The 13,049-nt window shown below is 31.4% G+C and overlaps 1 protein-coding gene and 1 pseudogene across 1 annotated transcript; one reads left to right on the top strand and one right to left on the bottom strand.

The window, feature by feature from the left end:
• Window positions 1–884: 884 nt before the first annotated feature.
• On the bottom strand, window positions 885–3,690 carry LOC129874544 (uncharacterized). Its single transcript, XM_055949845.1, has 5 exons — window positions 3,254–3,690; window positions 2,622–2,679; window positions 2,433–2,516; window positions 1,849–1,990; window positions 885–1,252 (listed from the first exon to the last, which is right to left on the bottom strand). The coding sequence occupies exons 1-5, from the start codon at window positions 3,660–3,662 to the stop codon at window positions 974–976; spliced, it is 972 nt and encodes a 323-aa protein (XP_055805820.1). The 5' UTR covers window positions 3,663–3,690; the 3' UTR covers window positions 885–973.
• A 443-nt stretch (window positions 3,691–4,133) lies between these two features.
• LOC129879645 (transcription factor BIM2-like) lies at window positions 4,134–9,926 on the top strand (annotated as a pseudogene).
• The last annotated feature ends 3,123 nt before the right edge of the window (window positions 9,927–13,049 follow it).

Genomic DNA, 13,049 nt, shown 5'->3' with positions numbered 1-13,049 from the left:
GGGGGAAGGCTAGGGGGCGGAGTAGGAGGTGGGATAAAAAATTAAAAATTTTAAAAGTTAAATATTTTTTAAAAATAAATTTTTAATTTTATTTTGGGGGGGCGGGGCTGGGGCTGGGGAGGGGGTCTGGTAGGGGGAGGGGTGGGGGTTGGATAAAAAAGAATTGAAAACTTCAAATTTTGAAATATTTTTCAAAAAAAAAAAAAGTTTTGAATTTTTTTTGGGGGAGTGGGGGTGGGAGAGGGGGTAGGGATGAGATAAAAAATAAAATTTTTAAAATGTGAAATATTTTTTCAAAAATAAGCTTTTAATTTTTTTTTTTTTGGGGGGGAGGGGTCGTGGTAGGGATGGGATAAGAAAAAAACATTATAATTTGAGGTAGGAGGAAAGTTTTGAAAAATATTTTTTTAAAATTTTTTGGAAGAAAGTCATTTTTCTTGAATATGAGAAGAATAAATTGATTTAAAAAATATTTTTCAGAATACTTTACCAACCAAACATGAGAAAATAAAATAAAAGTATTGGCTTACCAAAATGATATTTCCTAATGTATACAACAAAATACAACACACACCACAGGCATAATATACTTAAGCACATATCATACAATACATCATCACAATTAATAGTCAGAAAAATACATTTACAACTATAATTAAAAATAAACATGAAAATAAATACATCATTCAATTCATAATTGATACATACAAGCAAAGACAGTAGTGGCAAAAAAACCTCTCTACGTTCACAAGATAAGAACAAGATTGTGTACGCACCACTCTCTCTAGACTTCACTTGTGAAATTACATTGAATATATTGTTGTAACCAAAGCCAGTGGCAAAAAACAACTTAAATAAACCAAGAAAAAAAAAAGAAAATTTACAATTGAAAATAATAACTTTATGAAAATATTTTCACATCACAAAACTGAACAAATAAAAAAAAACACATGACATAATTAAAAAAATTAATTCATACATGCCTCCATGGTCTTTCAGCAAGATTTACACAATCTTTATGCCTAAAACAATCAACCAAATGATCAATTGTCATTCCAGCAGCTTGCATGAATGAATAAACAATTACTGGCCCAACAAATCTGAATCCTTTCTTCAATAAATCTTTGCTAATTGTTTCTGCTTTTGGTGTTCTTAATGGAACATTTCTTGGATGTCTAAATCTGTTAATTATAGGTTTATAATTCACATAATTCCACATGTAGCTGCTGAATGATCCATATTCTCTCACAATCTGCATATGTTAATTGATTAATGAGAAGAAAAAAGATGATTAAGTTAACAACTTTATATCATAGTAATTAATAACACGAGCTAGTCACTTTTCAGTCCTGCAATTGAAAAACAACCATCGACATGTTACAGAGTTTCACCTGTTGAATCTGAATCTCCATAACAATGACTTTTTTTCGATTATATGAATTAGAAAGTGGTTATTTGTTAATATTTTGATATCGTAATAAAGCTAAGCCACTTTTCAGTCTTGTAATTGAAAAACAACTAATATCTTGTCGTGAAGTTTCATCTGTTGAATTTGAAACTCTACAATAGCGGTCGTTATTCAATTACATGGATTGAAAAGTGGCTATTTTTTAATTTTTTTTGGATATTGTAATAATAACACAAATTGTCCGCTTTTCTGTCATGTAATTGAAAAACAACTATTAATATGTCATGGAGTTACATATATTGAATTTAAAAATACTATGATAGTGACTATTATTTAATTACATGAACTAAAAAGTGGTTATTTTGTGAATTTTTTGATATCTTGATAGTATATGTTAAGTAAATTTTTTTTTGTTGTAATATAAAGGAGTTAGAACTTGCCTTGACTATACATTTGGCATTATCAACTATGCATCTAACTCTGCTTTCTGCTAAATTGAGTGATGTATTTGAGATTAATTCTTCAATCTCACTCTCCCCCATTTTGGCCACATGGTTTGCATTAAATCCACCAAAAGCTTCTCTACATATTCACACATTAAGAAAACAAAATGTTTAACTTCAATTCACCATTATTTTAATAGGATTTTTGCAACTATTAAATCATTCAAAAGATAATTACAGATAATTGTTAGTAATAAGTGGAACCAATAACTTAAATAATACGAAAGACAACTTGATGTAACACATTAAATCATAGTCATAACCAAGGACAAATGTACAATCTCGACTCCGAATTCACAACACCTAATAATTTTGATCAAAACCTAGTATTATCTTATGAAATTCATTAACTATGTACAAATTAGTATTAGTTGAGATCCAGTAACTTAAAAGACTCGAATTTCTCGAATCCACTTGAATCCACTTCTTCTGATAACGTAAAAATAAAATTACACTATTTATTATATAAATTAAATAAAAGAATAATAATTAATTGCTCAAAAAAGGGGAAATTTATGTACCTTATTTGTTCTCTTCTCTTCAAAATTTCAGTCCAATTGAAATCCATCAGCATTCCACATAGTGCAAGAAGCTCGAATAATTGACTGTTAAATTAATTAATTTTATTTGTTAATTAACTTTTCTGTATAATTAATGTTGTGTAAATTTAGTAAAATGAACTCCAAAATTAATCATAAATTATTACTTACTGGTCATCATAAACAGGAACTCCCCAACAATCATCATGGAACTGCACATAAACCTTATCTGCTTATAGCAAATTCAAATAAAATAATCTTACAATTGGCATTATGTTAGGATAATTTGGTACGAATTAAGTGTCAATTTATTGATAATTCAAATAATTCTACCACCAAATGCTATAAAAAAGAAATAATACTAAAAAGTTTAGTAAGTTAGTACTTTATTTTTCAGATCATCATATCAGACTTGATATAAAGCGTTACTTACAGACCGTAGGAATAAAATTACGTTGTGGACGAATCACCCTCTTGGTCACAAAACCATATTGTATATATAAGTATAGGTCTAATATCACTTGCTACACACCACATATTAAATCTCAAATAATTTTAGGCATGAAATTCCTGACTTCACTAATGATCATGTTATTATAGGTCAATTTAACTTAATGGCATTAAGAATCTAATACTAACTCTTACAGTGCGTAACTTAAACTCCTAATATATAAATAAAGTCAAAATAACATCTTAAGTTCTATCCTCAATCAAACGTCATCATATATAATGAAAATCGCGAATAAAATTATTTCAAGAAAAGTAAAAAAATAATAAAGATTATTGTTATTTATGAAACTTACCACTAGTACTAGTTATCCAATTGCACCTCCTCATGAGTTCTTCTTCATTACTAGGACTTGGACTAGGGTTACGAGTTGGACTAACTGTTCGAGCCACATTTTTGTTGGAAATGACCAAATTACCCTCTCTTTTCTCCGTCGTCGACGCGATTAATCGGAGTGCTAGAGAGATTTTTTGATCCAATGGAGTGATTGAAGAAGAATCAGTAATGGAAGAATCATTTGAAGTTTGTGATAAAGATAAAGAAAGTGAAGAAAGTGAAAGAGAAGAGCTTGTTTTATGTAGACCTATAGGGTAAATTTTCTTCCAATGTTTAGATAATAAGAAATTAGTACTAATATTTCTTGTTTTCTCTTTTTCTCTATGTTTTTCTAATGCATAGTGTTTTTCCACACTTCGCTTAGACATTTTTTTTTTTGGAAAAATAAATAAATTAGAAGTGGTTATGGATTGTAAAGATGTGAGAACATGATTGGAATATATAAAGATTGGATTTTGATGGAATAATGTGAAGAAATTAATTAAGAATGTTAATTAAAGGTGAAGTTGGTAGAATGTGAATCTCATAATGAGGCAACTTTTTAGACTTATAATTGAAGCAAATTTGATTTGAAAATGGTTTATGGTTTGTAAAATATTACTTGTTGAAAATAAAAAGTTTGAAAATTGAAGTGTTGAAGAAGTGTAGACTTTCCAGAAGGTCAAGATTTTTAGTGAAAATTGCATTACATTGTTATGTTGTCTTTGAGTCTAGTTTCCAATAAATTAAACCATTCATTAATCTGATATTGAAGTAAAAAGTTACGAGCATTCTACATCAAATTGTCAGGATAGAAAAGGATTATTAAACTATTAGTATCCATTTTGAAAGCATTCTCAATGGTTAATTCTCAGTATTCAAACTCGACCCTATAGTTAAGGATATGGAGGAACTTATCCATCTTAATGCAATTTTTGATGTGGTAATGATAGAAATTACTATAACTCAACTTTTTTTTTTCCTTTTTGGTGCTAAGGTAGATATCTGTGAAATTAAAATTTAAATTACCAGCTTGTGCTTCTAAAAATAAATCCATGTTTTTCTCATCTACCTTAATTTATTTCATGAGAATTAATTAAGTCTTCATCCTCTATGATGTTCTGTTTGCTTCTACAAATATATCATAGTGTAAATGTAACATTAAACACCCAAAAAGTACTTTTTAGAAAGTTAATTAGAGTTAAAGAGTGAGCTATATAGCTTGAAAATATTTTTAGTTTCACCATGCTTTTAGTTCAAATGTTACTTCAATGTAAGTGTAATGGGGCACCTTTATTTGCCAAAACTTAATACTCACTCTATATATACATCTCATCCTTCCTTTTTGGTAATTTTTATTTTATTTTATAATTTTGAAATTATATTAATATCTCATCCAGTTTTGTTCTCATTTATACAAAACAGCTACTACGCATGCATATGTGCTATCTTTGGAAAATGATTTTCCCCTTGCAAGTAAAATTGATAACAAAGATTAGTAAAATCAAAGCATTCTCGATCGGAAATCTTAGTAGCTTGATCGGTTGATTGTCTAAATTCTTAATTTAATTATGATGATTATATTCCACACCTTGTAATCCACATCCGCCCTTCCCTTTTTTCGTTTTCCCTACCTTTATGTGATAAAAAATAATTTTCTTCAAAAAACATCCTCGATCTTGACAAATTAAATGAGAACACTATACTCTTAAATAAGTTTTACATGATACAAATTTGAATTAATCAAAATTCAATATAAAAACTAAACACGAGATGATTTTTTTTTTTTTAAAAAAAGTTGAATGAGAGTTACAAAAGGTTTTTTTTAATATATATATATATATATATATAATTACATTAATATATATTTTTCTTAACAAATTTAATATATATTTTACAATTAACAAATTTAATGTATTTTTCTTATCAATATCATTAAAAAAGGCAGGTCGGTGCACTAAAATTTCCTATGCGCAAAATTTGGTGAAGGCCCGACCTCATCTATTGTACACAATATTACCTTGTATTTCTGCCATAGACCGTATTCAAAACTTGAACACCTCCTGATCACATGACATCAATTTTATGATTGTTATCCATATTCTTATGGAGGAAAAAAAAACATGGAGAAGAAGAAGAGGATGAGTATGATTTTGGTTCTAATAGAGATGCCACACCTTCAAGTAACAGTACCAAAGGTTTGTGAATACTTTTTTGATGTTAGTGTTTGTTGTAGTTTAATGGTAGAATTTTCTGCAAGAAAGGATTTTGAATATTTCAGTTTAGGTTAATTGTTTAAAATTGTATTTTTTTTTCTTGTTGGAAGTGATAGATGGGAAGAACAGTGATAAGGCAAATGCAATTAGGTCGAAGCATTCAGTAACAGAGCAACGTGGGAGGAGAAAGATCAATGAGAGGTTTGTTTTTAATTTTCTAATTTTAGTTATGGTTGATTCAAAAGGAACAATAAGGTATGAATGAAGGTAGAATTTAGGAGTTGAATTGCGACTCGAGAACCACGAGTTCATGCTCAGAAATTGGAATTCAATTGAGAAACAAGCTCACAAACTGAACCAAAGAGTAATTGTATGTCTCTGATTTTCATTTCATTTCATTTTTGTGCTGCAAAGAGCTTTCTCTATACATACTCAATGTGATTTACGAGATGATGCATTTATATTGTTGTGACTTTATCGTTAGAATTTTGTAACAATTGCTGTATTTGTCTATGCTTTTGACAAAGCCTTTTCTCTATCTCTAGATTTCAGATGTTGAGAAATTTGATACCCTATATTGATCAAAAACGAGATACCGCGTCATTCTTGTTCGAGGTACATTTTAGAAAGAAAACTTCTACATCATTGTTCTTTAAAGTTTAGATTTATTGGTTTCTTTTGATGTTTGTATGCAGGTAATTCAGTATGTACAGTATTTACAGGAGACAGTACAGAAGTATGAAGGATCGATCAACCTTGGAGCTCGGAGCCTACAAAACTTGTGCCATGAGTAAATTATATGCCTATATTCAGGAAGGTTTGATGAGAATCTTTTAACCACCACTTTGTCTATGCAAGTAAATCAGCAGAATCCACTTGAATCTCATCCTGGTGGTGATGTTTCATGTAAATCAATGGATCAAGAAAAGGAATTAGTTAGCAGGGCAATTGCGACATCGATGCGTCTTCAGGCTAGTATGCCAGCCCCTTTTCAGAACGATAGTGCCTTCTCCGGCTGCTAATACCCAAGTGTTGGAGCAACAACCTGCCAAGTCAATTTCAGAAAAATGAGAAACTGATTCGACTGGATGCTCCTCGCTACCTACACCTGCTTCTGATGAATGCCTCAGCACCGCTAATGCTCAGTATGATCAGTGAGTTTATGATAGAAGGCGGCACAATTAGCACTTCGAATACTTACTCTCAAGGGTGAGTAAATTACTCTAGTTTTAGAGTTTATAATATTTAATAAAGCGTGTGGTCGTTGTATATTGGAATTATATCAGTTGTCTACTGCAGGCATTTCCTTCTTTTACCTTTTTTGTTAGTAGTCATTCTATATGCTGCTTTGATGTTTTAAGACACTGCTATCTCTGTTACAGAACAATGTTGTATGGAAAAATGTGGTGAGATCTCGAGTATCTTAAGTATGCCTTTTTTGTTATGATGAAGCTTGTGTATCTCTCATCACTGATTTGGAATTTTTAAACAGTTGTGATAATTGCTTTATTTATTGCTCAAGTTAGCACGTTGAAATTTCTCTATTTAATGAGTCAATAGTTTTGTGTTTCACATTTCCGGCATATCTATATTCTAGCACAATAGCCAGAAATACCACGTATATACTCATCTTATACTTGAAAATGGAAAAACGTGAAGCTGAGTTGTTCTTAGAATTGTAAAGTAAGGATAATATCTATTGTTTTTTTACCTCATATACAACAATTTTGAACATATGCATGTAGAGTTGTTGAAGTTGGAGTCTTTTATTCATGGCTGTGTATGTTAGATCTAGAGTTCAAGGGAATAATTATTGGCTCTTACCTCTCACATTTGCGACAACTTCTCCAGAGATTCATGTCATGTTGAATGTTTGGTCAAGTTATCTAATGATATCAATTTATTATTTCTGCCGACCCTTGATTGATGATTCATTTGGTTTTTATTCAGGTTACTGAATTCATTGACACAAGCGCTACAGACTACTGGCCTTGATCTTTCACAGGCCAGTATATCAGTGCAGATTAATCTAGGGAAGCAGCTGGCAAACAAGGAAATGTCATTTGGGCCATCTGTTGCTAAGGTATGAAGCTTTTCCATAGGTAGTAACCACAAGAATATGTAGTCATTCACCGATCCTACTCCCTTCAGGATAATGAGATCAATCACGGTATTTAGCTGACTGCTATGTCATTAAAGGACTTTGGCATCTGTAAGAAAAATTAACAGGTATAGAATGTTCTTCCGTGGTTTTGTTTTATTCCATCAGTCTTCATCTGCATCTCCAACTCCATATTCATCTCCATCTCCATCTCCATCTCCATATCCATCTCCATCTGCACCTCCATCTCCATCTCCATCTGCATCTCCATATTCATCTCCATCTGCATCTCCATCTCCATATTCATCTCCATCTCCATATCCAGTACTGGGGAAAAAATGTAGAACTCATTAATAATAAAGAAATAACAAAAGAAGTCATTAATAATAAAGAAATAACAAAATTATAACCAAGCAAATATATCACCACCTCTTGTAATTTCCAAGTATAAAGCAGACCACTAGCTGGCGAACTTCATTGTAGAAAAAATGATGATGGATATCCGTGAAAAAGACAAAATCAGCAAAACAATTCTACAAAATTAAAGAAAGAAACAATATTCAACAAAGTTAAAGAAAGAAACAATTAGTAACTTACTCAAATTTATCATCCACATAGTAAGCGTTCTCTTCATAGTAATATATTTTAGTCTCCCCTAAATTCAACACTTCATCCAAAGCACGGTATAAGGAACCAAAAAAAGACTTATCATTATAGGCATGTGAAGCCTTCCACCCCTACAATCAAAAGCATGCACTAATTAAATAAAGATATAACTGAATAAAAATCCTAACATTAAGCATATTACCCTTACCTATTCAACACCAGGCATGTAGTAATTGACAAGGTTTTTGAACTCAGCATACTTTGTGAGATTGCATTGACTGCCTTCAACTCCCCAACCAAAGCTGTAGTCAGGGTAAAGCTTGGACAGTAAACTTTGTAAGGAATCTTTGGCTTCCATATCATCTTCCAAGGCCAATCTCTTTCCTTCACCGCTGCCGAGTTCAGCTCCTTGAATGCTGAGCTGACGGAGAGCTTGATGCTTATCATCTCCTTATCTCCAATCCTAGATGACACGAAATTGATGAGATAAGACTTGAGCTGGCTTTAACCTACTTAAAGCAAGGAAAGTTCATTAGCAAATATATTTGCACACTTTTTTTGTAACTGATAACTTTATATGCTTTCGTATTTTGAGTATTGGTTCTTCAATACAACATAGAATTTTGAACCTTCCCACTTATATTAAGATGATCTCTTCAGCAAGGAAAGTTCATTAGCAAATATACTTGCGTACTTTTTTTGTAACCGATAACTTTATATGCTTTTGTATTTTGAGTATTGGTTCTTCAATACAACATAGAATTTTGAACCTTCCCACTTATATTAAGATGATCTCTTCAGCAAGGAAATATTCCCGCCACAACTCCTAACCAAGCAACTCCTAACCCAGTAAGCTTTCTCTCCTCTCTCTCAATGAGTTTTCTGTTGTGTGTGTTTGTTCGTCTTTTGGTACTGAATCTCACAAACATTGCGGTTTGTTGTGCTTGAAATTCATGCAAGCAGTTATTGTCACAATGTCTCACATTCAAGAAAGAGTTTCTGTTGGTTAGTTCATCGAGATATGGTTTAATCTGTTCGTCCAAATGAGTTTTCGATTGCGAATGTTCTCGTCGAAATTATTGTTGCTGTGTGTAATCTGTTCTTCCAAATGAGTTTTCGATTCCGAATTGTTCTCGAAATTATTGTTGCTTTTCGGATGCTATGTTTTTTGCCAGATAGGACTTAATCATCTTTAGAGTTTTCCTCCTTGAAATTAAAACTCCTTGAAATTCATGTGTCACAAGTCTCTCACATTCAAGGAAGAGTTTCTATTGTTTAGTTCATCCAGATATGGTTTAATCTGTTTGTCCAAATAAGCTTTCGATTGCGAATGTTCTCGTCGAAATTATTGCTGCTGTGTGAAATCTGTTCGTCTGAATGAGTTTTCGATTCTGAATTGTTCTCGAAATTATCATTGCTTTGCAGATGCTCTGTTTTTTTCTAGATAGGACTACAGTTATTGTCACAATATTCTCTCACATTCAAGGAGCCGAAGCCCAAAACATCACTCGTTGTTCTTCTTCTTGCGGTGATATTCATAACATCAACTTCCCTTTTCGATTGAAATCTGATTTAGTTCATTGAGATATGGTTTAATCTGTTCATCTAAACGAGTTTTCAATTGCGAATGTTCTCGTCGAAATTATTGTTGTGTAATCTGTTGTCTAAATGACTTTTCGATTCCGAATTGTTCTTGTAATTATTGGAGTTTTCCACATGTAATCAGTTATTGTCACAAGTGTACGGTTTAATCTGTTCGTCTAAATGAGTCTCGAAATTATTGTTACTTTGCGGATGATCTGTTTTTTGCGAGATAGAACTTAATCATCTTTAGAGTTTTTACATTCAAGGAAGAGATTCCGTTGTTTAGTTTATCGAGATATGTGTGTAATCTGTTCGTCTAAATGAGTTCGATTGAGAATTGTTCAAGACGAAATTATTGTTGCTTTGCGGATAATCTGTTTTTTGCCAGATAAGATTTAATCATCTTCAGATTTCCGTCACAATGTCTTTCACATTGAAGGAATAGTTTCTGGGACTGAATTCGTTCATGAGAAGAATTCATGGCTTCCATTGAGTTGGTTACGTGTGACTGTAAGTATTTATTATTGTTGCTTTGCGGATAATCTGTTTTTTTGCCAGATAGGATTTAATCATCTTCAGATTTCCGTCACAATGTCTTTCACATTGAAGGAATAGTTTCTGGGACTGAATTCGTTTATGTAAATACTTACAGTCACACGTAACCAACTCAGCCTTCACCATATGATGGAAGCCATGAATTCTTCTCATGAACGAATTCAGTCCCAGAAACTATTCCTTCAATGTGAAAGACATTGTGACGGAAATCTGAAGATGATTAAATCCTATCTGGCAAAAAACAGATTATCTGCAAAGCAACAATAATTTTGTCTTAAACAATTCTCAATCGAACTCATTTAGACGAACAGATTACACACATATCTCGATGAACTAAACAACAGAAACTCTTCCTTGAATGTAAAAACTCTAACTCTAAAGATGATTGAGTCCTTTATCTATATATATATATTTAAAGTCTATTCTAGTTTTTTGAGATTCAAAGTTATTTCTTTTTTTTAATGAAAAAAGTTTTTTTTTTCTATAAATAGTATTACATTTGTTTTAATATTTTGACTTGACATGAAATTTTAAAAAGTAAAGAAATTTTTTTGAATTTTATGATCTTAAACTAAAGATATATATACCAAGATGTCTTTTAATCTTGTGGTCTTAAACATGTTAGGTGGAAAATTAAATTTAAAAATTGACAAAAAAGAAAAAGACATTCTTTAATGTTTAGAAACTAAATAAAATAATACAATTAAATTAAAAGATACAGTATAAGTTTTTCTTGAAAAATGACTTGCAATAATTCTATTACTACTAAAAAAAAAAGGAGGGGGGGTCCCAAAAATTTGGAGGGCTAAGGCGGAGCATTGAGCCGCCCTTGCATGGACGCCTTGGGTTTTCAATCCCAGAAACGTTTCCAAGAATATGGAAGTCATTGTGACAATAACTGGTTAACATGAAATTAAGTTCAGATCATGCCATACAGAACATTAAACTGGAAATGGAAAATTTAGCCACAGACAGAACAAGTAATGCAAATACTGAAGAAATTCACAACAATCATACTTGTAAAACATGTTTGAGTTGCTACTAACAGCGATCAAAAGCAACTCACAACAATCATGACTTTATATACTTGCGTACTTTTTTTGTAACTGATAACTTTATATGCTTTCGTATTTTGAGTATTGGTTCTTAAATACAACATAGAATTTTGAACCTTCCCACTTATATTAAGATGATCTCTTCAGCAAGGAAATATTCCCGCCACAACTCCTAACCAAGCAACTCCTAACCCAGTAAGCTTTCTCTCCTCTCTCTCAATGAGTTTTCTGTTGTGTGTGTTTGTTCGTCTTTTGGTACTGAATCTCACAAACATTGCGGTTTGTTGTTCTTGAAATTCATGTAAGCAGTTATTGTCACAATGTCTCACATTCAAGAAAGAGTTTCTGTTAGTTAGTTCATCGAGATATGGTTTAATCTGTTCGTCAAAAATGCAGTCACCTTTTATTTTGCTGTAGACTTTTTGTAATGACAAATTGAACCACAAGTTGTAAGTTGCATCGCAAATTACCTAGTAAGTGTATAGCAAATTACTTAGTAAATATATATATATATATATATATACACGTATAAATACTTACAGTCATACGTAACCAACTCAGCCTTCACCATATGATGGAAGCCATGAATTCTTCTCATGAACGAATTCAGTCCCAGAAACTATTCCTTCAATGTGAAAGACATTGTGACGGAAATCTAAAGATGATTAAATCCTATTTGGCAAAAACAGATTATCCGCAAAGCAACAATAATTTCGTCTTGAACAATTCTCAATCGAACTCATTTAGACGAACAGATTACACACATATCTCGATGAACTAAACAACAGAAACTCTTCCTTGAATGTAAAAACTCTAACTCTAAAGATGATTGAGTCCTTTATTTATATATATATATATATATTTAAAGTCTATTCTAGTTTTTTGAGATTCAAAGTTATTTCTTTTTTTTAATGAAAAAAGTTTTTTTTTCTATAAATAGTATTACATTTGTTTTAATATTTTGACTTGACATGAAATTTTAAAAAGTAAAGAATTTTTTTTGAATTTTATGATCTTAAACTAAAGATATATATACCAAGATGTCTTTTAATCTTGTGGTCTTAAACATGTTAGGTGGAAAGTTAAATTTAAAAATTGACAAAAAAGAAAGAAACATTCTTTAATGTTTAGAAACTAACTAAAATAATACAATTAAATTAAAAAATACAGTATAAGTTTTTCTTAAAAAAGGACTTGCAATAATTCTATTATTACTAAAAAAATAAAAAGGGAGGGGGGGTCCCAAAAATTTGGAGGGCTAAGGCGGAGCATTGAGCCGCCCTTGCATGGACGCCTTGGGTTTTCAATCCCAGAAACGCTTCCAAGAATATGGAAGTCATTGTGATAATAACTGGTTAACATGAAATTAAGTTCAGATCATGCCAGATAGAACATTAAACTGGAAATGGAAAATTTAGCCACAGACAGAACAAGTAATGCAAATACTTGTAAATTAAAGAAGAAACTCACAACAATCATACTTGTAAAACATGTTTGAGTTGCTACTAACAGCGATCAAAAGCAACTCACAACAAGCATGCCTTTATATCAGAGTCAGAAAATGTAAAAATATAACGATAAACTGGAATTGGAGAGACGTAAGGTGATTTCACATGTCAGAATTAGGCACAATGAATTTAAAGTTAGTCGAAAAATAGA

The sequence above is a fragment of the Solanum dulcamara genome, chromosome 2 (assembly GCF_947179165.1).
Source record: "Solanum dulcamara chromosome 2, daSolDulc1.2, whole genome shotgun sequence".
Classification (NCBI taxonomy): domain Eukaryota; kingdom Viridiplantae; phylum Streptophyta; class Magnoliopsida; order Solanales; family Solanaceae; genus Solanum; species Solanum dulcamara.
This window is presented reverse-complemented; position numbering and strand designations above follow the sequence as displayed.